This window comes from Diabrotica undecimpunctata, chromosome 1 (genome assembly GCF_040954645.1).
Source record: "Diabrotica undecimpunctata isolate CICGRU chromosome 1, icDiaUnde3, whole genome shotgun sequence".
Lineage (NCBI taxonomy): Eukaryota > Metazoa > Arthropoda > Insecta > Coleoptera > Chrysomelidae > Diabrotica > Diabrotica undecimpunctata.
In genome coordinates, this window is record NC_092803.1 from 191402359 (window position 1) to 191428949 (window position 26591).

The window sequence follows — 26591 nt, forward strand, 5'->3', positions numbered from 1 at the left end:
ATAAGAATTATCATATTTTCACAAATGCTGCACACTTATCCAATACCAGTATAGGTGCATTTCCGCCTAATTTCAGAATCTTCTAAATCTTCAGAAAACAAACGAACAACCACACCGACAAGTGCTGCTAGAGCGGCACAAGACATCTCACACTTCAGGCATGCAGAATAAATACCTGACCTTGGTAGCACTCTGCGGTTTTTCATTTTTGGGGATCCATTGACTATATGAAACAATAAAACCCCTTTAACGTTCCAATTTCTTTCTAAAGTACATAATCAATAGCCTATAATTGCAGAATACAAGAATTAACAAAGAATCACTTAAAATACTTATACACGTAATTCATTTACTCCTTCTTCCGTATTTTTTGCGTCACTATCATCGTTTAATTCAATAATAAATTTATTTCCACCATTAATGTGAAAGTGCTCAATCATCTTATAGTATTCTTCAACTTTGATAATTTTGATGATTCTTTTCTGCAAGTCTTCTTTGGTAATATTATTATACAGTGTGGCGCACCGAAAACGAAACAGAGGCATTTACTGGCAGATGATTCCTTTTTTGAAAAAAAGCTCGGACCCGTCGATTTTGTTTTCGAGGGGGACACAAAATTATTATACAGTGTGGCGCACCGAAAACGAAACAGAGGCATTTACTGGCAGATGATTCCTTTTTTGAAAAAAAGCTCGGACCCGTCGATTTTGTTTTCGAGGGGGACACAAAATTAGCATAAAATCACTTTAACATTTGCAGCCCCTAGCGGGGGTGGCATCATCCCTAAAATCTTAAATGAAAAGGGGGGTCGAATGATCCATTATTTGAAAGGTCTTTCAACTCCCTTTATAATGATGTAAAATTCATGTATTCAATTCAGTAGTTTTGGAGATTTATTGATTTAAAGTTTAAAGTAGACTTTAATAGGTACATCAAATTAGTTTGTACTTCTTTCAGAAGAAATTTGAGTAAAAGCATTTTCTTGATAAGTAAATGCTTTTATTTACTACGCCCATGGTTTATTAATAATAAAAATAGCAATTGAAGTGTCCTTTGTGACAAAAAAAGTTGTTTCTTGAAGAAAGATAAGTAGAGAATGCCACGTACTTATTTTAAATAGGAAATAGTACATTAGTTTGCGATTGATTTGACCAATCTTTGTTGTTAAAATATCATTTATTGCTCTATACATAAATTAACCATGGTATATTCCACGGCAAAAAGGGTTGAAATTATTGAAATATTTTTCGGAAATAATCAGTGCGCTAATAGAACGGCACAAATGTTTCATGAGCGACATGAGAACAATAATGTGCACCGAAAATATGTTGTAGAACTTGTAGCTAAATTTCGGGAAACTAGATCAGTCGCCAATAAAAAACGTAATATTGAAAATCCTATAAGGAACGAAGCAACAGAAGTGGGGGTTTTAGGGCAAGTTATTGTAGATCCTACATTAAGTACCCGCAAATTGCAAACTTCGTGTGGTGTTAGTCGGCGTACTATCCAACGGATTCTAAAGGCCCATAATTTTCATCCGTATAAAATTCACCTTGTACAAGAACTTAATGAAGACGATTTTGATAAGCGATTAGAATTTTGTGAAGTTATGAGTGAACGAATTACAAACGATGAACAATTTTTATTTAACATTTGCTTTTCCGACGAATGTTCCTTTTTTTTTTAAATGGCGAAGTAAATCGTCATAATTGTCGATATTGGTCGGACTCTAATCCCAGAATTTACCATGAGGTACACACACAGCAGCCACAAAAATTAAATGTTTGGGCTGGCATTTTTGGCGATCATTTGGTTGGTCCTTTTTTCTTACCTGGAAATTTGACTGGTGAAATGTATTTGGAATTACTGCAAAATGCCATAGATCCTGCGCTAACAGATATAATTGAAAATCAGAATGATGGTCGATACGTTGAGAATATGTTGATGTTCCAACAGGATGGTGACCCACCACATTACGCATTAAGAGTTCAGCATTATTTAGATCAGACCTTTCCAGGTCAATAGATTGGTAGAAGAGGTGCCGTTGAATGGCCCCCAAGATCGCCAGATTTATCACCTTTGGATTTCTTTTTGTGGGGTTACTTAAAAAGCAAAATCTATGCTACTCAGCCAACATCCTAAGAAGATTTACGACAAAGAATTGTGAATGAGTGCCATCAAATTACTCCTCAAATATTGCAAAATGTCCGGCAACGTTTTCAGCAAAATCTTTATTATTGCATGGAAAGTAATGGTGGTCATTTTCAACATTTACTCGGCTGACAGGTCAGTTCATTCTTTATTTTTTAACAACTTTGCTGCTATGTATTGATCTCCTCTTACGATGATGTATTTAAACTTTAAATTAATAAATCTCTAAAACTACCGAATTGAAGTACATGAATTTTACATCATTGTAAAGGGAGTTGAAAGACCTTTTAAATGATGAATCATTCGACCCCCCTTTCCATTTAAGATTTTAGGGATGGTGCCACCCCCGCTTAGGGGGCTGCAAATGTTAATGTGATTTTATGCCAATTTTGTTTCCCCCTCGATAACAAAATCGACGTGTCCAAGCGTTTTTTTTTAAAAGGAATCATCTGCCAGTAAATGCATAATTGTCTCCAAATTAACTATTAACTCTATATGATTGAAGGGAGAAAATAGGGGGAAGTCTCAATATAGTCTCTATCGTTTTCGGCAACAAAATCTTCAAAATATGAATCATTTTCCATTAAAATGCTTTGCGATTCAGATTTCTTTAAAGAAGTATTTAGTATATTATAGTGATCTGTCGGGAATGATAGGAAGCGTTGTCAAGCACTATTAAGCTATTTGGCTCCAAGTTTAGGATCAGTGAGTTTTCAAACAAATCTTCAAAAATATCAGCTTTTATGCTTTTGTGGCAGTCAACGTTACAATTCTTTATTTTCTTTCCACATAACTTTAAAGTATTCGGAACCCATCCTTCACTTTTAATATGCACATGTTTAAACCACCTGTCCATCCTTTTTTAACTATATCGTGGGTATCATACCAAATTTCGTCTAAATAGTAAATTTGCCTCCTTTCTTGCCTGTATTTAGTAATTTGTTCTATGTATATTACGTCTGTTGACTATTCTTTGGCTTTCCATAACTGATTGATGTTTATTTATTGTTTTAAATGTAAAGCCCATTTTCTTTATCCAATTTTGAAGAGTTTCTCACAGCAGTTCATGTTCCAACAGGTTGTTTCCAATGTAGTTCTTAATATTTCTATTGTAGGTATCTCATTGCCTCTGTAGCAATTGTATATTGTGGTTTTCAATAGTTTTATAAGTGAAGCAACTATACAGGTCTTGAACATTTATACTCACATCGCTTCTTGTGATGACAGGATTCATTTTGAACCATTTTGTATACAGTTGGAAGTGGAATTTCTGTTACATCAAAAGTTTTACACATACTTGCTATGTTTCAATATTTAAATGCATTCGAATCTTTCTTACGGTTACTTCTTTATCAGGAATTACATTCACACCGGCACTGGTACTTTCTACAAAAACAGTGTTGTTATCGTACGTAATATTTTTAACCACATTATCCCACAGATACCACATTACTATTCAAAATAATTAAATTACAGCAAATAACATCCTACACTCTACTAACGAACTGCTTCCCAACTAAAACGTTTCCCACAGACATACATTAGGTTGCAAAAAAGAAGGGATCAAAAGTAACCGCATTTAAAGCTTTCCCCAATATATTATGTTAGCGCCACTATACCTAAAATCTTTCACAATCATTCAACCAGCCAAAGTTGTTGTCTTATATTTTATTTCTGATAGTTTCTAAAAGTAATCCCAATTTCAAACGAACGTTTTTAACGTATTTCTGAACTGTTGTAGTCTCTAGTCTTTTTCCCTTTCAATATTCCATACTATCATCAGCATAAATACACACCAAGGAATGTCTCCTTGAAACCCTCATTGTTATCTGATCTAACGAGAATGAGAAACACTTCTCATAAAATTATGCATATCTTATAACGCAAATAGTATTCTATTTAAATAATAACAAATCATTTTTATTGATAAACTATATCAACTTCGGCGATATACACTATAAATCAACAGCGCTGTATTTTTTTATAGTTCACACAGTACTCAATGGGTAAAAAATCGTTTAAATAATGCCGACAAAAGCTATTATATTTATATAAACTCAACTTGACATCGATTGTGTAAGAAGGACAAGGTCAAAATGATAATTCCAGCGTTACTATTTATACTGACTGAACTGAAGTATATTTATGTGATAGCAATGAACTCACGAGCCACAGTACTTTCATAATTTTCATAGATCATTTATTCAAAATCACATCGTGAAAAAATCGAATAAACTGTGAATATTGCTATGTTATAAATTTCTATTATTTCGTAAGGTTGGAAATAACGATATTCTCCAACAATAAAAAAAAGGTTTCTACAATCAAATCTTTTGGTACTTACTCTTTCATTTGGTAACCGAAAAATTGTTTTAACTGCATTTTTTTCTTACTTATATTATTGCAAAGAATAGCGTTCTGGGAAAAACATAGAATAAAATTTAAACAATTCAACGAATCTTTTTAAAATTATTGTCACATATTAAGCATTACAAGGCCCAAATTTAAGGAAAATTTCAAAAAATTTTTGCAACAATTTCTTCTCAATAGTCCATTCCAGAGCTTGATATTTTGCAAACAGTTATGCGGAATAAATGGACAAAAACCTTATTATTTTGGACAATTATTACATCCTATGGTAACCCTATTAAACGCAAATAGGTCAAGACCAAAAGGACTATAACTATTTTTCTGTGTGGACATCGACACAATTTCTAAAGTAATTTTTACATGTCGTATTAGGCGACAAAAAGACAAAAGCTTTTCAATGCTAACATCTATCACAGTTTATCACAAACGATAAAAAACTAGATATCCCGAATTGTTGTAATAACGTGAATATTGAAAAAGAAAAGTAGGATTAGAATATGAGAGATTACGTAAGTCATATTGGAAACCTGTATCCAAGGTTAGTCTAAAACCAAATAATAGTAAAAGTCAACACACAGTTCAGAGGGACAGAACGTATTTCAAATCAAAATAGAAGAAACAACGAGAACCATTCGCGAAATTCAGCTTGACACAATCTTACCGACAAAAGTACCTACTAATCAGAAGTTCACAGTAAGATCAGAAAGATAAAATTTTTCGTTAATAACATGTTCTGTCTATAATATCTTAAGATAATACAGTTAGTCTAACTAACAGTGTAACTATCTGATTTGCGTCCATATTTTTATCTCATGAGCAAAATCGTCTTACAAAAATACTACGTTTTTTATTTTCCTTTAAGTCATTAAAAGTCTTTACTCACCAAGTCCTAGATCATTCCATTGTTCGATAATACTCCAATGCACACTTTTTGCCGTCCTGTTTTTCAAAGCTAAAAGTTGACACAAATCACTAGCACACAAGTTTCTTTCTACCACTACTAACTGAAAACTTTCGTTGTCGTTGAAAAAAGCCAATTCCTCCTAGAAAAAATAAATCAATATTAATCAAAAAGTAATGAACTCATGATAAAAAAAGACAACTATAACTATTATTTACATATTTCCCCTAAAACAGGGGTTCCCAACTAAATTTTTCCAAGGACCCCTTCATCAAGGTACTACAATGACGATGACCCCCACTATTTCCTAAAGACCTAAACAAACCTAAAGTTACCTGAAAAGAGCCAAAATATGTGAAAACATAAATCAAACTAATGCTATTTAGGATTTATTTGTGAAAATACAGAGTATCTACACAAGTACATTATTAGTTTTAATTTTCACTCCTTAATTAATGAGATACGTTGAATTTAACCTTAATGAACCCATTATTTCTGTAATGTTAGGTTCCACACTTGAAACTTTCAGTCTGAAATCCGACCGCATGTCAAGCCGATTTCTATATTTGTTTTTCATGAGCACATGAAAGAAAATGTTTGCTCACGCCGATAGTTTGTTGCAAACGGAAGGATTCTTTTCATGGCCTTGTCTCCAAGTTCTTTGTAATCCTTGCGTGCTGTTGCCCAGAAGTCTGCTATTTTCTCGCCATGAAAAATGTCCTTCATCGTACCACAACTTGACAAATCCACAAGTTTATCTTGTTCTTCTTCTGTGAGGCCTTGGATTTGTTCCATTGCTTGACAGCTGAAAGAATTTCGAATCCAAGCATCATCAGGGTCAGGTTCAGGGAAGTATATCCTAAAAGTCGTGGCTAGGCTGCGTAGCTGCTCGGCTGCGTTGATTTTTATCGGGTTAGGTAAACTCTTCTCTGCAGACTCCAAGAACTGTTTCAAATTAGGAAAGTTAGTGAACGACTCGTTTTTAATCCTTGCCGCCCACAGCTGCCACTTTTTTACCATAGCACTGATCTTATCTTCAACTTTGAATATGTCTACATTTTTCCCTTGCAAACTTAAGTTTAATACATTCAAGTGTTCAAACACGTCAGCTAAGTAGGCAGTTGAGCAAAGTCAAGAAAAGTCAGTGAGAACATCTGCGTACTTGGTGTCAAGAAGAAAAACACGAACTTCAACTATAATTTCAAAAAATCTTGTCAATATCCTCCCTCGAGAGAGTCACCTTACTTCCGTATGAATAAAAAGGTGTTCATGCTCACTGCCAATCTCTTTGCACAACAAAGAAAATAATCTGGATTGCAGAGGTCGAGTTTTAATATAATTAACAATTTGAACTACTTCGTTAAGTATATTCTGCAAAGGTTCAGGCAATGTTTTGGCTACCAAGGCTTCACGATGAATACAACAGTGTGTCCATTTCACCTCAGAAGCTACTGCTTTGACATGAGAAGCCCACAGATTTTGTCCATGTGACGTCATGTTTATTGAAAAAATCATTCAATGCAGTAAAAATATCTGCTGCTGTTGTGTGAAGTAGTTCTTATGAAAAAAGAAAATATTCCAATATCTGGTCCTCGCACAAAAATCGAACAAAACACAACATTATTGCTTTTTTTGATATGTCGGTGCTTTCGTCCAATTGAAGTGCAAACATATCGCTCATGCTAAATTTGACCAGCAATGTATCTTCAATGTTATTGGCCATATCTGAAATTCGTCTTTGGACAGTGTTGTTAGAGAGCGGAACAGTACTTATTATCTTAACAGCCGCATCACCCAACATTCTCTTGCATAGAATTATTGCTGATGGTAGTATCTAGTTACAGTGCCAGTTTGTTTGTTTATATACCATACAAAAAACATATATTATATGTTTTTGTTATTGTTACGATAAATAATGACGTGTCATATGACTCAAAACTGTAAACATATTTATTACTAATATCTTTTCTGTTCTAGTTATTTCGGCGCTCAGTTGAAAGACCTGTTTACCCGAATTATGATGAGTCACCCACGATTCGAAATTTCCAGGCCAAATAAAACCAGTCTGAGCGACCTTCTGGGGCTTCGATGGGAAATAGCGGCAATTCTCAAAGAATTTTGTTGTAAACAACAGTGATTTTTTGAACATCGCGTCGCGTTTTAAAATGTAACGCAGGTATTATAATAAATGTAGATAAATTATATAATTATTGGTGTAAAATAAATTAGTAATAAAGACTTTAATAAATTTGCGAGTGTTATAAATAGAACCTTTAATAATAAATAAAAACAATAAATTAAATTAATAAAAGCATAACATTATTAATTTTAAAGATTTAGAGAGAAACACTTTGTTTTCGCTGTCCTAAAAAAATTTGCAAAATGGACTTATATCGTTTTTCCCCTGGCTCTTCATATATTTATTTTTATATCTTGCGGACCCCTCAGCCACACCTTGCGGACCTCCAGGGGTCCGCGGACCACCAGTTGGGAACCACTGCCCTAAAGAACTTTTTTCTATCGATATATTTTTCCATTTAAAGTTTTTTTAAATCCGAAAGAAAAGATTCGAAATATGTGATAAGTAATATTTATTAAAATTTAACTGCTCATTTAGTATTCGTAACTTTAGAAAAGATCTAATTCCGCAAGCATTAACTAATTGGAGCAATAAGAGGTAAAAAACCTTTTTCGCAAAACTTTCTGGAAATGATGGTCGTTCGTGTAAAGGAGAGATGGCTAACGAAAGCTAGGCGTTGCTTGCTACGCTCAGTTGAGTCATGCCTAACTTTGAGTCGGACATACATACATAAGTCGCGACCACGACCACAATATAAAGTGTATGCAATCGCAAGAAGAATGGCAGCAACACATACGCAAAATCCAAATATGTCGGATGAAGCAACCAAACAAGAAGTCAACAACGCCTACGAAAGAATAAGAAGAAGGAACGAATTTTTAGTAGAGGAATAAGATCTCCTAAACCCAACAGAAGTTGCTAAAATCATTAGAAGACTAAAAAGAAACAGAGCACCAGGAACGGAAGACAGCCACAACATCGCACTCAAAAAACTGCCGAAGAAAACAATAGTGCCACTACACTACATTTTCAGATTCTACCTAGAAAAAGCGTATTTTTCGAACCACTAGACACATGCAAAAATCATCCTTCTACTACAAACCAAGGAAGGACGGTAGAAGATCAGAAAACTACAGGCCAATATCCCTCCTGGAGTCAATAGGAAAAATATTGGAGCATATTATTTACAGAAGACTGATGAAGCATGCAGAAAGAGAGAATCTTCCAAGAAGGCTAATTCGGATTCAGAAGAGAAAGAAACTGCGAACTACAGCTCACAAGAGTTGTCAGCGATACGAAGATACACTTCAACAGAAATCAGAAAACCGGAATGGCAATCCTCGACATAGAAAAGGCATACGACACAGTCTGGAAGAAAGCCTTCATTCACAAGATAGACAGAGTTAGATTGCCACATTATTTAGTTAATATATGTGACTCATATTTAACTAATAGAACTTTTCAAGATTCAGCTGACCAAAAAAAATCCAGGATACACGATGTTCAAGAAGGAATGCCTCAGGGCAGTATCCTATCGCCCATTTTATACAATATTTTTGTTTCGGACCTACCAACAGATGCAAGAACAAATTCAGCATTATATGCAGACAACACGGTAATCTACACATCAGGAAAAGGGGATAGAAGGATCGTCCAGACGTTAGAAAACCACCTGGAGAGGATTTCAGAATTCACGGACAGAAGGAAAATCAAGATAAATGCTGAGAACATACTATTCATCCCCTTCACACACCAAACCAGCCCGCCAGTAGTCGACCTTACAATGAGAGGAAATGTCATATACTCGGAAACATTAGTCAAGCCCACCTCTAGAAGTCCACCTCGACACAAGACTAAATTTCACGAAGTGACATGAAAGTGAAGTCCTGACAAAATCCATTCTCCCACGAGTATAGATGGAAAAAATCTTAATAGGACTCTTATTTATTTCATGCGTAGTAAGGTGATGTGAGAACTCAGCGAATTCTTTCTAAAATCTCTATAGGCGGAACTGAGATCAAACGAATTGTCAGTTGGTGTTAAACTTTTTAAAAGAATGAACTTCACTCAATTTTTCCGCTTGTTTACAAAAAAAACAGATAAATCGGCAGATTGCTCTTCATTAACATATTTAACGTAAAATGAGGCTTCCTTTATAAAAGGTATTTTAATATAAAAACCCTCTCGGGCTACATCACGTTTTCGGAATAACTATTCCATCATCAATGCTATTTATATTTGGATTTTATCAACAAGTCCTCACAGTCTAAGGACTAGCAACCCCAGTGGAGTCATACGTTACCATTTGACCAGTCTAACTAGATTTAATCTTACTACATTTAAACGGTTTATACCCACATATTTAGTGGTTTTTTAGTATTTAATAAAAAAGTATACTTACTGATTGCTCCCTACTGGTTGAGGGTAATTCATCGTAGGTTTGTATTTCCCGCCAAGTATCCTCCACAGTTTCATGTAACCGAGCATAACCGACGCCTTGCGAACACGTACACTTTCCGCGAGGATATCGACACCACTCTGAAAAAGAAGTGTTTAGTATTAAAAATGTGAATTTGTTTTGTGAAATACTTGTTAATCAACTAAATACAATAATAATTGTCTTATTGTACTCTGAACACTATACACCCATTTGAAAAATGGTTAACGGTATTAAAAATTCAACCGTCCGTCCGTTCCCGTATTTCAATTTTTTATGAACACAAAATATGCATTTTTTTTCTATGTATGTCTCCAAAAGTCAGCAAATATTTGTATACATAGTATTTTTTAAAGTATTAATAAAGTTCTCTCTTACAAAAATGATTTGCATTATAACAACATTGTTAGTTCAATCAGATTATGCTAGTGTTCTCGAGGAGGCTCTTAGCTGACTTAACAATCTGCCTCCACTTACCTCCAATAATTTCTCTTCTTCTTCAATATTTCGAGAACGTAAATCTGCTGCAATATTATCTCTCCAATGTATCCTTCATCGTCCTAGCGGTATCTTTTCTTTCTGGTTCTCTTCCCAAACCAGTTTTACGATACACTGATCTTGTATATTGATAATCTTCTTGCCTTTATTATTTTTACTATATCCGACTGGTTATATAATTCTTTTAATTCTCAGTTAGTTCTAAATGTGAATTTTGAATGACTTAAATATGAAGTCTCGAAGGACTTCATATATGATAAACCTAAACGTCAACAAATTGTTTATCACGAATTTGTTGACTAATTAAAATTGAAATCACTTAAAAAGGCAATAATTTATAATGGCATATTTGTTAGTCAATATGAATATTGTGTCAAGTAGCAGTTTGCTTTGTATTTAAATTTGCACATTCTCGATTGTAGTTCATTATGATTTTTGACAACGTCAAACAGCTGTATAATACATAGAGTGCAACAGATAGTAAGAAACAAAGCACAACCCTCTGTGATATGGTACACTTGGTTACACTGAACTGAGACACATCTAAACTTTTAAAAATAGGCTTAAGTAAGTGTATAAAAGCTATATAAAACCTAAATACCTATACTAAAAAATTTATTCAACGTATCTGTTGGAAATTTAGTTAAAATGGAAAAATATCCGACTAAAAAAATATCATTATTATATTAGTTTTATCATATCTATATTAATTTTCCATTTCATCAATATTAACATATAGTTGAGCGTCGAAACACGAGCGGCGCTAAATACTTTATTCCCACTTGTCAACAGTGCATTTCTGTGCTATATAGGGTGTATGCTGTTGTAGAAAAAACGCATTAGAGTTGACATAATATCTGAAGATTGCTTACAATGTAAACCATCGTCTCTTCTTCCTTTTTCTTGCCAAATTTTATAAAATCTTGTTTGCTTTAACTTCACACATAACTTGACATGCTTCTGCTACCAAAAAGCACTGCATATTCTCCACGAAGCAAATAGTTGCCGAATAAACTCTCTTCACGAACGAGGTATGAATTCTTCTACTGAATAATATGATCTTTTAGATAGATAGGCTTTTGTCAATTTACGGAACTTAAGAAAAGAAGTTGTAGGTTTAAGTTGCAAAGGAAAATCTTCTTTTTCTAATGGCGCTACAACCCTTTGTGAGTCTTGGCCTGCTTAACAATGTTCTTTCATTCCCTGTCGGATACTTTCCTTCGGCACTGCCTGATGTTCATGGTTTCATGGTTCATGCAAAGGGAGATGGTTGTATAATTTTTTTTGCTGAATATAATATGGATTTCTTTACTACTCAGTGGACAGAATCAGTAAATACACATCAAAGGTTGAATTTCTGGTAGTGTCGTCATGATTAGGTCTTGCTGGAAAACATGTAGGTGTTTACGAATTAAGCAAACAGTTTCTAGAATATATAAAGAGGGAAGAGTTAAAATCCCGTGATTTTTGAAGTAGCTTCTGCAATGTGTTATTCTACTGAGGCTAAAAAGATACCGTATTGCTCTTTTTTGTAATTTAAAAATATCATTAGATTGGACATCTTCCAAAAAGGAAGACAATGTCGAAGATCGATATGAAAGGACCCTTTAAGGTTGCTGTCTATAAAAATACCAAGAAATTTTACAGAATCAACGATACTGATCTGTTATTCAGAAGCAAGTGTACGAAGAGCTCCTTTGTAGGATAATGCTACTGTCTTATCCACGTTAAAAGAAAGTAAATTAGAGTCGGACCAGGTTTTTATTTTAAGTAGATCAGAAGTTATAGTTGCATGAAGAGTTGCAATATTAGAGTTCCTCAAGGTAATACTGGTATCATCAGTAAAAAGAAAAAATTTTCCATCGATTTTTGTCATTTATAAAGATGAGGAAAAGTAGAGGACCTAATACCGAACCTTGTGGTACTCCACATTAAATGTTTTTGTGACTAGACTCAGTATCATTTGTTCTAACTAGTTGTTTCCTATTCCTCAAGTAAGATTGGAACCAATTCAAAGAAATACCTTGAATTCTGTAGAAATTTAGTTTTTTTTTTGTCAAAATACCGTGATTTACACAATCAACAACTTTGGCATAGTCACAAAAAACAGTGAAAGTGTAAAAATTGTTTAGTGTTTGATAGACCTCATGTAGTACAGAAAACATAGCATCACTGGTACATGTATTAGATAAAAGCCGAATTGACTTGTGATAAAATGTTTTCAATGAGAAACGACATAAGTCAGGCTTTTATAAGTTTCTCAATCATTTTGGATAGGACCGACAGTAAGGCAATAGTCCTATAGTTGCAGACATTCGATTTTTCATCACCCTTATCAAGAGGAATAATAATGGCTGTCTTTAGGCACCCTGGAAATATACTTTTTTCAAAGGAATCGTTAATTAGTGAGACCAGGACTTCCAACATATTTTTTGGAAGATTTAAGAAAATTTTTATGGATAGTCCATTAGTAGGTACTACAGGAAGATTTGCTTTTGATACTACTGATCGTTTGGATCAGTTCAGATTTATCAACTGGTCTTATAAAGAATAAATTCGAGACCTTTTTTGAATTGGGGAGATAGGAAATAGGATTTTGTTGTGGCAAAATACTTGATGTTATATTTTTACTCACATTAACGAAGTATTACTATAGTAGTCTTACAGTATTATTATAGTGAACGAATATTCTTGGCTGAAATGTGGATACGTTTGGTAGTCCAGGGTTTGTGATGTTTTGACTTAATTGTAATTAAAGGAAATGCCTTATTGATAATACAGACAAGTCTATCTGAAAAATCGCTGAAATTATAGTCCACGTCCACAGAGGAAAAGTGCCACCCAGAAGTCAAGCACAAATTTTGGAAGTTACGAAGGTTCTGAGCAGAAAAAATCCTACCTAAACATTGGCTTTTCGAGGATTGTTTATTAAAAATGTTAAACTTGGTATATACTGCTTTATGATCAGATAGTCCTGCATTAATAATTGTAGAGCGTACATCAAGGAGTGAGAAATCTAAGACAATATAATCAATTATGGTAGATGTTGTTTTAGTAATTCTTGTAGGAGAATTAACGTGCATTGTGAAACCATACTATTCGAATATATTGACCAAGGATAATTGGGTAGCACAAGCAAGCGCGTAATTAATATTTAAGTCACCGAATATAATATTTCTGCTTTTATTGGACGGGTCATCTAACAAATTTAACAGGTTCTGAAAAAATAGTTCCGTGGAAGAGTCAGGTGATCTATAAATGCCAATAATGTATAGATTAGGATTCTTGTTATAAACCAATGAGAACTCAAAAAAGGATTCATTCAACAGAAAGTCATATTTTGTTATAGGAGAGAAATCATTATTTGTATAAAGAATTAAGGTGCCACCATGAGCTGAACTTGGACGATCATACCTAGCAATCCGAAATGTGTGTTAACCATCAAATAATGATACGCTATGGAAGCCTGTATAGATAAAATAACATTTATAGCAACGAAATTGGTGGTTTAATTTGATTTTATTTGTTAATTAAAAAATGTCTAACATTAAAATATTGAATAATTTAATATCAAAATCGGTCATTTTAATTACATAATAAATTTGTCTGTCTATATGGTTTTTTAAATAATTACTAATTGAAATAATTGCGATTTTATTGGTATGTCTGTTAAAACGACTTAATTTCCAGCTAAATAAAAAGATTATGGCGATGTAATTCTTCGTTTTCATTGATTCACAGACAAGGTTATCAACTTATAAAATAACTTGTTTTGGATTCTCAGTCATTACGTATTCTTCCTCAATTACGCAATCTAATAATGTAAACCTAGTGCAATTTCGTAACAATATTACATTATATTTTTAATCTTGTTAATTTTGGTGAAATTTAGAGATTAATCGTTTCTTTTTAATGTATCATATCATTTTCTTTTATCCTTTTCTTCTTCGTCATTTCAAAGTTTATGGATTTTGGTATGGTTTAGTTTCAGGAATTTGTTAGCGGTTCTTTGTTCTTGTAGTTATTATATATTATATTATTTTATTTATTTATTTATTTATTTACTTATTTATTTATTTATTGATTTATTTTGCGGACGACCAAGTAGTAGTGACAGCAGACAAGGAAGATTTAGAATTCATGACAAGACGGTTGTTTAAAACATATGAAGAATGGGGCCTCTCTGTAAATAGAAACAAAACGCAATACTTATGCATCGGGAATGAAGTAGAAGATATAATGGTCAACGAACATGAAACAATCAAGAACTTTGAGGAATATATATATTTGGGAACAACAATCAACAAGAGTGGGCGCACCGAAAAAGAGATAGAGCAAAGAATCGTCAAAGGAAAAAGGGTGATAGGATGCCTAAACCCGATGCTATGGTCAAAAGAACTATCAAATCAAAGAAAGCATCTCCTCTTTAACTCCATCTTTAAAAGTATAGTGCTCTATGGATGCGAAACATGGCAACTTACTAAATCCCTTGAGCGACGCCTACTTGCATTGGAAATGGACTTCTGGAGAAGATCAGCTAGAAAATCAAGGCTTGATAGAATACAAAATGACCATATCAGAAATATAATGGGAGTCAAGTCAACCATCATTGACGAAATTCAAAGGAGACAACTGATCTGGTATGGTCATGTGAAAAGAATGGACGACGACAGGCTGCCAAACCAAATTTTAAAATGGACGCCATGGGAAAGAAGGAAGAGAGGAAGGCCAAAACAATCCCGGCTGGGCGGCATTCAGAAGGCAATGTCGGAAAGAAACCTTCACCCTGGCGAATGGAATGACCGACGTAGCTGGAAACGGGGAACCGGAAGGCGGAGAACGCTATAAAAAACCGGGAAAAAAAATTTATTTATTTATTTATTTATTTAGTTTGACTAATATCATGTTGACGTAAAATTTCACGAGTATGACCTGGTGATCCTCAGTAGTAGCTAACATCATATTCATTTTTTTCATTTGTACCAGTTTTAGTTCTTTCATTTTTTTTTATATGACTGCAACTGACCCAGTGCGAACAAAACGATTCATAACTTTTTCAAAAGCTCTTTTCAAACGTTTAGCTTCCTTCGTTCAGAATATCGCTATTGATATAATCTGGATGCAATTAAGCAATTTTTCGAGCTTTCTCCTAATATTCAAATCATAAATATCTGTTAATTTTTACAGACCGATTAACAAGACTGTTTTGTCATTTGAAATCGTAGGCTTCCACGGCCAGAGTCAGAATTATAGTTTATTCGTCTTCCGGGTTTGGACCGTGTCATTTGTGAGTGACCCAAAAGTGGGTTCATCTCGACGTTTCGCTATAATTGTATGTAGCTTCTTCAGGAGAACAAAAAGAAAAAGAAAACAAAAGACAGGAAGATGGGTAGTTAGCAACGGTAACTCAGTTACTCCACGCAACCAGAGGCGAATACTAACTACCAAGATGGGCATTTGGTCACAGTAACTCAACTACTTAACGCAGCCAGAGGTGAAAACCAAATGCCAGGACAGGGATTCACGTCCAACAGCTCAGAACACTAACGCGTCGAGAGGCGGGGAGTGAATCCGACGATTACTCCGCTACCGCTCTATTTATATGTTTTGTCATTGTTAACTGATACAAGTGGCCTTTTACTTATTAATAATTGCTCATCACAATCGACATTAATATCGACATAATTTTGTTATATTTTTACTTAAATAAATTTAAGGTATTTCCAAAATTTGATGAAAATTGAAAAATCTTAAAAAGTGATGAGCTTAGATATAGGACGTTTAGGTGTCAAATTCAATATTGTAAGAACAGCTGAAGAATATTCTTAACCTTTTCTTGTTGATAAAACGTTCTAAACGTTTGGCATTCCTTCCCTCAGGTAGCCCCTTAGCTTTCTCCGTGGATGTGTTAGTTGTTGCTCTGGAGACCACAGAGTCTTCTAACATTATTGCCACAAATTTGTCGCATTCCTCCTGTAGTGATCCTTTCCTAGGTTAGCATGCTCCTTTTCTAACTTGGCTGCACCCTACTGAAGACGACCAATAGTCAGAAATACGTATATACGGTTGTCTTCCATCTGATACACATATTTTATTATATTTTTCTCCTTTGTTGCGATCTATGCCGGTACCTACTAACTTTATTTATAGAAAATATATAGCTACATAGCTATCAGATGAAAATAAATTGATTCAATACTCAGTGGTCTGTGGATATTTCTAATTTAAGAGTATCTACAGTAATAATTTATGTCTAATAATAAAATGTCTAGTACATGAAAGTGATAAAAACTAGAATAGATGTATAAAACTTGTATTTTTAACATAAGATATAACACTTCTTGGTTGGAAGCCAAATGGCTACTTACTCTTTATACGTGATCACAAATAGGTGTCTGTTTAAGATTTTAAATATCAATTTTATGATTAAATTATAATAATGAAGCACGTAAAGTGACGTAACGTGCTTTAATATTTTCTGTAATCTTTGAAAACTGTTGATAAACTGACAGAGAAAAGTTTGAGAAAAACTGACAGTAATGCATCCTATTGTTAAACTCTTATTGTACACGTTCAAATGTGTCGCAGAAAATTGACCTACATTCTTTAACCATTCATTGTTTCAGAATGTCAATACCGTCGGATGCTGTAGCGTAAAGCTTAGATTTCAAGTAACCCCACAGAAAAAAAATCTAATGGTGTGAGGTGCGGTGACCGAGCTGGCCATTCTATCGAACCTCGTCGTCCAATCCGTCTACCACGATATTCCTCATCTAGGTAACGTCTTATTGCACCCTAATAGTGTGCAGGACCACCATCTTGTTGAAATTTTATTTCCAAGTTACCATTATTTTCAAACATCTCCAGACTACACTTTACGGTTATGTTAGCATTAAAAAAAATGGACACAAAGACGTGAGGATTTAGACCAATACCTCACTTGTGTGTATTAACATTTTCATTGAGGGAAAAATTACTTTCGTCACTAAAACAATTTTTTATGTAATCTGGCAATTGGTTAATTTTATTGGACATATTTTCACAGAATTCTTGTCTTCGGTCGGGGATCATCATCTGAAAGTTGGTGCACAAATTTTTAATTTGTATGGATAACATTTGTTTTTAGCCAACACTCGGTATACTATCGTTCGGCTGATTCCACAGGTAGATAATTTCACTAATTCCAGTTAATCGTTCTTGTAGTGAAATGGATGTGTTTCTAAAAATGTTCCGTAGAGGTCTTCTAATGTATATTAAAACACAAACTGACGGTTAGAGATGTTAAAAGAACTAAATAAATATTGAGTTACACCTATCGATCCTTTAGTGGTCTAGAAACAAGTGGATGGAGAATGAAGTATTGAAATCTACAATTTCAAGAGATATATTTTTGATACTGCTATCAAAGCTCTACTTCAATAATCCAGTTGGGCTAACAGACTCTAGCAAAACTTACTATATTGACGAGGTTATGACTTGTTTGAAACAAAACTAAATTTAAAGGTAGATTAGTTCTCAAGAAATATTGATATCTACCAAAATTTAGTGAAAAGCTGCAAGTACGTGGTGACTTAAAAATGCATTGCAGCAATTCGGGATTATTATCCGTCAAATGGAAGGATACTATTAAAAAAGTGGTTGTAATTAGTAATTGTCACAGAGCTGACATGTCGAGCTTGTCAGGAAATTGAAATTAAGTAGTTTATTCGAAAGAAAAATGAAAGATGGTTCAAAAACTAATGGTTCTTGCCCACAGCCACTTATATTTTACAATAAAAATGTGAATGGAGTCGATCTTGCAGATCAGCTGTGTGGGCGTTTGGAGTTTTAACTTTATTCTCAAAAATAAAAGTTAAAACTCCAAATTCATTAATGAGTAATATAATTTATAGAATAAATTGCAGTCAATGTCAAAGTTGTTATATTGGTCAAAGTCAACGGTGGCTTAAACAACGTGTCACTCAACACAAAAGTGACTGTAACATACGAAAAAACTCTTGTGCCTTAGTGGATCACCACTTGATGACAGGACATAACTTTGACTTTAATAATGTAAAAATCTTGGAACAAGTTGATAATTATAAAAATCGGCTTTTCCTTGAAATGGTACACATTAATAAAACTCCTGAATCTATCAATTATAAGACAGACACCAATCATTTAAGTAATATCTACTGCAACATACTAAACAATATATAATATGATAGATCTTAACATTTAAACACAAACTTAGTAATTCTCTAGTAACTGTACCTATAATTTTATTACATTCCTAAATATCAGTATTGCAATAACTGACTACATACCATCAATTACATTTTATAGATCAATTTATCGTGTTCCTGATTCTTTCTCAATTCTGTACTATTAATTCCATCTTTCCACTTTATAATATGGATAATAGTGGACTCACTAAAAATTGTACAATGGGAATTCACTCTATAAAATATTGCGGTTACCATAACTCCTAAATAAAATCAAACAAATATGTCATTTATTTAGATATGCTAAAAAAATTTTCATTCTTATAGTTGTAAGTATTAAAATATTCACTTTGTTTACATATAATAATCAATTATTCTAATAAATTTACAGTTTTCTCCTGAAGAAGTCACAAAATCGTGACGAAATATTGAGACTGAACAAATAGAGTTTTATTTCCTGACCGATTGCTGATACTATAAATCAATATTTAAAACAGTACGGTCGAAAAATAATTTGAAATGTATATATATATATATATATATATATATATATATATATATATATATATATATATATATATATATATATATATATAATATGTGCATAGATATTGTTTTCATAACGTAAAACTACAAAGATACTATTATCAGCGCTGGTATGTGCCGGATTTAAATAACTTCGCGATAGGTTGAATGTTTACGTCGTTAACCTTTATGGATAGGGATATGAACTCAGGGGCTATCTGGCTGTACTTTTATATATCTTTTCAACTGAACACTAGGTGTGAGTCTTTATCTGTTGTAAGTCAATCATTAGGTATTATTGTTGTTTTATTCTGTGTAATTCGATTTTTTTTCATTATATGACAATTGCATCAACATGCATGTATTCAAAATAAATATAAATCCAAAATGAACTTTTTATTACGATGTACTTAGAATTATCTTTATAATAATACAAATTTAAATGTTGAATTATTTATAATGAATAGAAAATTCAATGTCGTTTTTATGCCTGTCGCGGGTATTTTAAATCAATTTCAAAAGTTTATATTACACTCGCGTAGACAATACCAAATAAGTGTTTAAATTAATATCTTCCAATATCTTGAAAAAGTAAAAAACTATAAGTATATCTGTCAATAAAAGCTAGTAAAACAAACTGACAAACCAACCAACATTAATGTTCTAATGTAATTATATAGAGAAAATACTAAACAGCACATATTTTTAGCAGTCCAACAGTTATTATGGGTATATCAAGGGAACCGTTTCAAGAATTGAAAATATATCAAATAAATGATGATATTGTCCAAGTTGAAGAAGAATTTTATGCCATTCTATGATTTCAAAGATGCATTTCTGCAGTTATCTGTACTTTCATTCGAATTTATTCTTATGAAGGTGCAAATGCAGAAATATATCGTCCAGAAAAAGAATTTTTAAATTAAATGGCCAAAAAATCAGTGACTAGTTTAAAAAAAATTAAAAATATTGTTGCAAAATGACTGAGTTCTGTACCTCATCAAACAACATTCAGTAATAGTGGCATACAAAGATTTAAAGCTGGAGACTTTGTTAGGTTTCTACTATTTTTTATAGTTAGCCATCATCCCCTAGCTCAAAAATTGATTGCTAATTTATTGCCAAAGTACGCCAAGTAATAATTATTTGCTGCAACCGTTTCGGAGAAACATTGATTATGCTAACTTTACGCTAAAGCTAGCATAGCCATATCTATATCTCAGCAAGGAAAAGGGGCACAGGCCTCATTATATTTTATTCTTAATTAATTGCTGTTGATTGGTATATTACCAATTCCCAAAAGCTACTCCATCATCCCCTAACCCAAAACACACACCTAGCAACCATCGATAGCAACCATCTCTATCGAGAACCCATAGAGACACCTTCTCTTGGGTTGGCAACCCCTGGGAGCCTTGCGTTGCCATGTTGTAAATCTGTTTATAACTAAAACATCATTTAAATTTATAAACAGATTTGTATTAATTTACAAAGTTAACAACATTTAACGAGTTTTTTTTTGACATATTTAGTGGTTTGTCTTATGTATACCTGGTAACTGCACTGATGATGGACTTATTAGTCCTAAAACGTTATGTGATGTAACCCGAAAGGGGATTTTTAGAATATATATACATTTTATAAAGGTCTTTTTTTACATAAAAGTTTTTTTAACTATGTATTAAACTTATTCTGAAGCTATTTTTTTGTGGTATTTTAAAGTAATTACAAAAAGTCAACGATTTTATAAGTGGATATTGAAACGTCAATAAACTTATTTTAACCTTTAATTGTGGCTTATTCCCATTAAAATAGTAATGTACTAAACTGTTCAGAATCAAAAGAACAGTTTTAGAAAATTGAAAAGAAAATATGGAAAAACAAAAAAAAAATACAATCACGTATAAATACATACTCAAAAATAACACAATACTACTAATCACTAGAAAGAAATCACTAGAAGAAATAACAAAAATTATTACAAATATGGGGAACAGAAAAAATCCCAGATGACTCAAAAACTACCTGGATCAACCCATTGCATAAAAAGAGAAAACTACAGAGGAATTTCTCTTTCAGCAGTATCACAAAATTCTCTCTGTCTGCCTCCGAAACAAGTCAGAATGCAATAGACAACTTACGGAATCTATAGTTGCAAGCAATGTATTTATTGTCAACAAAGGAAGAGGATACGAAATGGGAAACATTGAAATTAAAATTCTCTGTTACGCAAGCGATGCAATATCGATACCCCAAAATGAAGATAGCATTCAAAGATTTAACACAAGAGCAAAAGAAGTTAACACGACGATTTCAACTTAGACAACTAGAACAATCAGTAAAAAACCGATAAGATATTACCTGAATAAAGTTGATAGAGTTAGCATTGAACAATTAATGAAAATAAAGTATCTAAGGATTACACTGTCCAGCTTTGGAGGCGTTGGAACAAAAGTAGAAAAACAAGTACAAAGAGCAAACAGATTAGCAGGATGCCTTAATACCACTATATGGCGTAAAGGACACATTAACTGTGAGATAAAATCAAGAATCTCTAAGGTAAAAATAAGACCAATAATGACATACGCATCAGAAACAAGACCGACACAGCCAAGACATAGAGAATGCTAAAAACAGTCGAAATGAGAATACTCAGAAGAATTACAAGAAATACGCTGAGAGACCGAATAAGGAATGACGGGGTATAAACGAGTGGACACTAAACAGAGAAAAATAATGAAACAATCACATCAGTAGAACGACACAAAAGAGTTGTTAAAATAACAAGGGACAAATCACCAAGTGATAGAAGTATCGGTCGACTGCACAAGAGATGGAGTGACAATTGGCTGTACAGCCAAAAACCCGCCAATGGTTAAACAAGAGTGCTTATATCAAGGAAGAAGAAAAAGAAACTCACATCCAACGATCAATAACGGTCATGGAACTAGATTTTTCTATTATGTCAGCTTGCTTTAGTATTTTTGTTCATCAGTCATCAAAGATTCATCAGTCTAATTTGACTTTTAAACAGGAAACATATAGAGTCTGCAGTGTCTATAGAAGAAGAAGGCTCAGATTAGATGCATATAATTGTTCTTCCACGATTCTTCTTTCTTCTACGCTGACAGGAAAATTCTCAGATTGGTTTCTCCATTTGACAATCAGTATCCAAAAATTTCTCGATACCAAACAAAGTCATTGTTTTTATTTTTGAAGTGTATAGATGCATTTGTTAGTAAGGCAGTAGTACGATGAACAGTACGAAGACAGAGAAACGGAAATTAAACCAGCATATTACACGAACTTCTACCGAGAGAGTAAACCAAATAGCAAGGGATTTAGGAAAACGACTGTAGACTAACGACTTGACTAAAAGTAGATAAGAACATATTATAGAGTATATTATTATTATAACAAGAGCATTATATTATACCTAACGCCTAATATAAGAAGAAAAAATAAAACAGGAAAATGGGGAGAATAGTGAAGACACTAAGAAAAGGTACTATACATAGTGATGCTAAAGAACTGTGCAAAGCAAAATAGTGGGTAATAGAACTGCTAAAGAAGGCCACGTATTTAGATCTGTCGTTCCAGATCAACAAATTTTACAATTTATATGGCGAAACAGGAGATGCTTTAAAATCAATCACACGCCAAAAGCCATGCTTGGTATCAAGTACTTACGCATGCACCGAAACATCTTGGAAAAACGTAGTCGTTCTTCAAACCAGCTTTTGATGCTACTCATCAATCTTCGTCTTAATTCTTTATCCTAAATGCACAAAAACAGAGATAACCACAAACCGAACTCACTGCAAAATATCTATTCGACGTCAAAATAAATGTACCGACCAACCACACGCGCGAAGTTATCACACACCTCACTTCACTTTCTTGGCACTGTAAATCCAGAGTCGAAGGTCTCACGCCGTCAAAAAAAACTCGCCAAATCGACCGTGTGTGGGTGACACAAACGAAAATAAACTAAATGTGTGCATTTTCATTCATTCTTAGGAACAATGTGTGGTGACGGGTTTATATCTAAAGCGTTTACGAATCGTAAACGATCGCAATCAGGTCAGGACCGGACTGCATTTGTGGGTTAGTGTAACCATAAAAGTAGGAGTGTAACACAATGTATTAAAATCTAAAAAAAGTATTTAGTTTTTCGTGTCTCTATAACGTTTTGCCTCTCGTACTGATTCCAATTTTACAACGTCCTTGCATCTTATTTCGCGTCTCCATTTAAAATCGCTTCGTATCATTAATTGTGGGTCCCACCTTTCTACTAGGATTGTTCAATCGTCAAACACGTTTTATCATTTATCGCCGTGGTAAAAGAATTTGAGTTTGTGCTGTTATTTAGTTTTTGAAAGTTGAGATTTGTAAGAGAATGGATTATTTCTTTTCATTATTATTAATCATTATTTATTTCTCTTTCTCTCTTTAGTCTTAGCACTTTACCACTACACTCTTTTAAGGGAGTGTAGTGGTAATCGTTATGCCGTGTATCTCCATAGGTTTCTGTCTTTTATAATTGCTTTTAATTTTTTTTGATTGATTTGTACAAATTCGTCTTTTACAAATTCCTATGATTTGGCCAATCCATCTTGTTGGGTATTATACTCGTGATCTTCATGTATCTTTCTTGGAATGAGAAACCTTCAATATTTTCTGTGCCTGGTCTAATAACATGTCCAATATTGTATTTGTTGTAATTGAACTTTGTTGGTCAGTCTTTTACTGATCTTTACTTACTGATCTTAAAATCGAATTATTTCTTCTCTGGTCGTTCCACGTAATTTGTACCATTCTTCTCCAATAGAACATTTTAGCGGGATTCTTCTTTCCGATTGTCTCAGTTATCATTAGGAATATTCAACAGTTGTCCAATTTAATTTTTTGAGATTATTGAAATTTGGGCATCTTTCCATATTTTGGTCATATTATCTAGGTTATCTTTGCTCGATTAAATCTATATTTTATCTCCCCCTGCTGTGTCTGTTTGTGATTAAAGATCCTAGATGATATAGCATCAAACCGCTTTATTTTGGTTATGTGTGGATGATTGTTGTGTTGCCTACCCACATTTACCCACCCACTGTTATTTAAAAAGAACAATTTTTTAGAAATTATGTTGTGAATGTAGTTGTTTAACTGACAGTGTCCAATTACCTACCTGCATCTGCGACTGTTTTCAGCTTTCATCTGTTAAAATAATTTAAACTAGACAAAAGCCATTTGTTTGCTCCTGTAAGGCTCCTCATTTGTTGTTATGACTTTCTTTTAGCCTCGTTAGAACTGCGTTTCCTACATCATATTTCACGATGCTGCAGAATTATTCTAGACATTCAAAGATTGTTCTTTTCTTTTGCCAATGAGTCTGCTAGTTATCATTTTGGACTCTTCATGCTCTAGAAATCATAATAGATACACTTTTCGTCTCATATTAAGAAGATTGTGGAAATTTCTGATCAGCTTAGATTTAGTAAATGCATTCTTTACAGCAAATATTGCCTCTTGACTATAGGTACAGATATATATTCTCTTTATAGCCTCAAATAGCTTCTAATCTAATATCTAATAAGTCTGGTGTTACCTCGGGATCTTCCCTCTTTTATGATCAATGATCTCGTAGAACTGTAATATTTTTACTACCAATTATTGATACAAAAAATAGGCATTACGACAAAAACTGGAGAGCATATTCAATGATAAAGAGAAGGCTAATATCATCAACGACAAAAGAATAAACGATGTAGTATGAAGTATTCATAATATAATTAAAAAAGCATATATATATATATATATATATATATATATATATATATATATATATATATATATATATATATATATAAGATAAGTGAATAGAATTATTTTATAGTTTTTTGGATTTATGGACTGAAATCTAAACTTTAAATTATAATAATCCGTCGAGCTACGTCAATATTTCGGCCAAACAACATCGCTAGCGGTAGACCTTCGGTACCGACAGAAAAAATTATAGCATATTTAAATTTTTGAATATATTAAAATAATAACCATTAATATTAATTACATCATTAATTTTTAGTGTCAATTAGCTACATGAATATTTATATGTGACATATGCGATTTTATAGGTATACTTAAATGTGGTGTAGGCAAAAAATATCGTAATTCTGCAAATACAGTGAGGGTCAAAATTATGGAATAAATTCGTTTTTCGGGAATAGGCGATTTTGGAGAAAAATCCCGAAACAGGTTGATTTTTTTTTTAATTTTTATTCTTTATATCATACTACATAGTATTATATCATACTAGTGACGTTATGCACTTAAGTGTGATGACGTAATCGTGAAACAGTAAAAGATTATGTAACAATTGCGTTTAATAATTATGAGAATTAACAATTGTCCAAATGTTTATTTATGTTCCGTCGTACGGCCGTAGCGTCCTCCTGGTTTTCAGGGGTTTCTGGACGATCTACGACCGCCGCTCTCGAAGAGGATCTCAAGTTTCGAGAGTCCATCTTCGTTTCAAGTAGTTAATTGAGATAGCGGCCTCTACGGGCAAGAAGTTTCGCCGAGCCTTTGTGATAGGTGAGGGGCCACCGGAAATCAGAATTCTCTAATAGTTCGAGCTTTCTTACAGACAAAATATTCTTACAATGACTTAATTTGTGTTAGAATTCTGATGCGTAGTGTATGCCTCAAATTCCACAGATATGTCGGCCTTCTCACTTCATGTAGCCGCGTTCCCTCTCCTCGAGAGAGGCACAAGAATGCCGGCAATGTCGACTCTTCCTGCTGCCAGTCGCTTCGTGTTGCTACCTTTCGCTAACAGTAATTCTTATAGTTACTATTTGCATAAGGTTTCTGGAGACGAAGTGTTATTGCAGCTCAACCTGATCGGAAAAGCAAGTACAAGTCCCCGTCGGGGCTTTCATTCGCTCTTTACCGTGACAGGCCCAAATAACGCTGTGGTCAGTTCGACACAATTTGAAATAGTTCTAAGACCAATGTCTTTTCTATCTCAGAAAGTCGTGTTCTACTGCCAAGAAGCGTTTTGCAGTCGACACGCCGGTTCTTGCACTCTTGATGATTTAACTTTTAAATTGGATAACTATTCTTGGATTTTGACGTCTTCGACGATAGCAGGATATTGATTAAATAATAAAACTCAAAGGTAGCGTGGTAGCACACCGAGCCAACAAGGTCTAACGGGGCTAGTAGTATAAGACGACTGCATCTCGATCGGAAGATGTGCTGCTCTTTTATACACATCGTGTTTGAGCATTAACAGCACACTTCCGCCGAGAGGCCAATGACGGCGCAGTTGATAACATGCGCTGTGGTTGGCCGGCCAAAGTAACAATCTTTATCGTGATTGGTTACCTTGGCGACAATATATACAGGTATTATTGTTTATGTCGA

General features: G+C 33.6%; 1 protein-coding gene across 3 annotated transcripts in view; it reads right to left on the reverse strand.

The window, feature by feature from the left end:
* LOC140432788 (growth factor receptor-bound protein 14-like) overlaps window positions 1-26591 on the reverse strand; it is a 945246-nt gene that overhangs the window by 720658 nt on the left and 197997 nt on the right. For 2 of the 3 annotated variants that reach the window (XM_072520899.1, XM_072520898.1), the window contains exons 1-3: window positions 22857-23168; window positions 9904-10040; window positions 5405-5564 (exon numbers count right to left, since the gene is read on the reverse strand). In XM_072520899.1, the coding sequence (XP_072377000.1) occupies window positions 5405-5564; window positions 9904-10040; window positions 22857-22920 (361 nt within the window). In that variant the 5' untranslated portion in view covers window positions 22921-23168. Of the gene's footprint in view, window positions 1-5404; window positions 5565-9903; window positions 10041-22856; window positions 23169-26591 lie in introns of those variants that run through there. The other variant, XM_072520900.1, reaches the window with a different exon arrangement.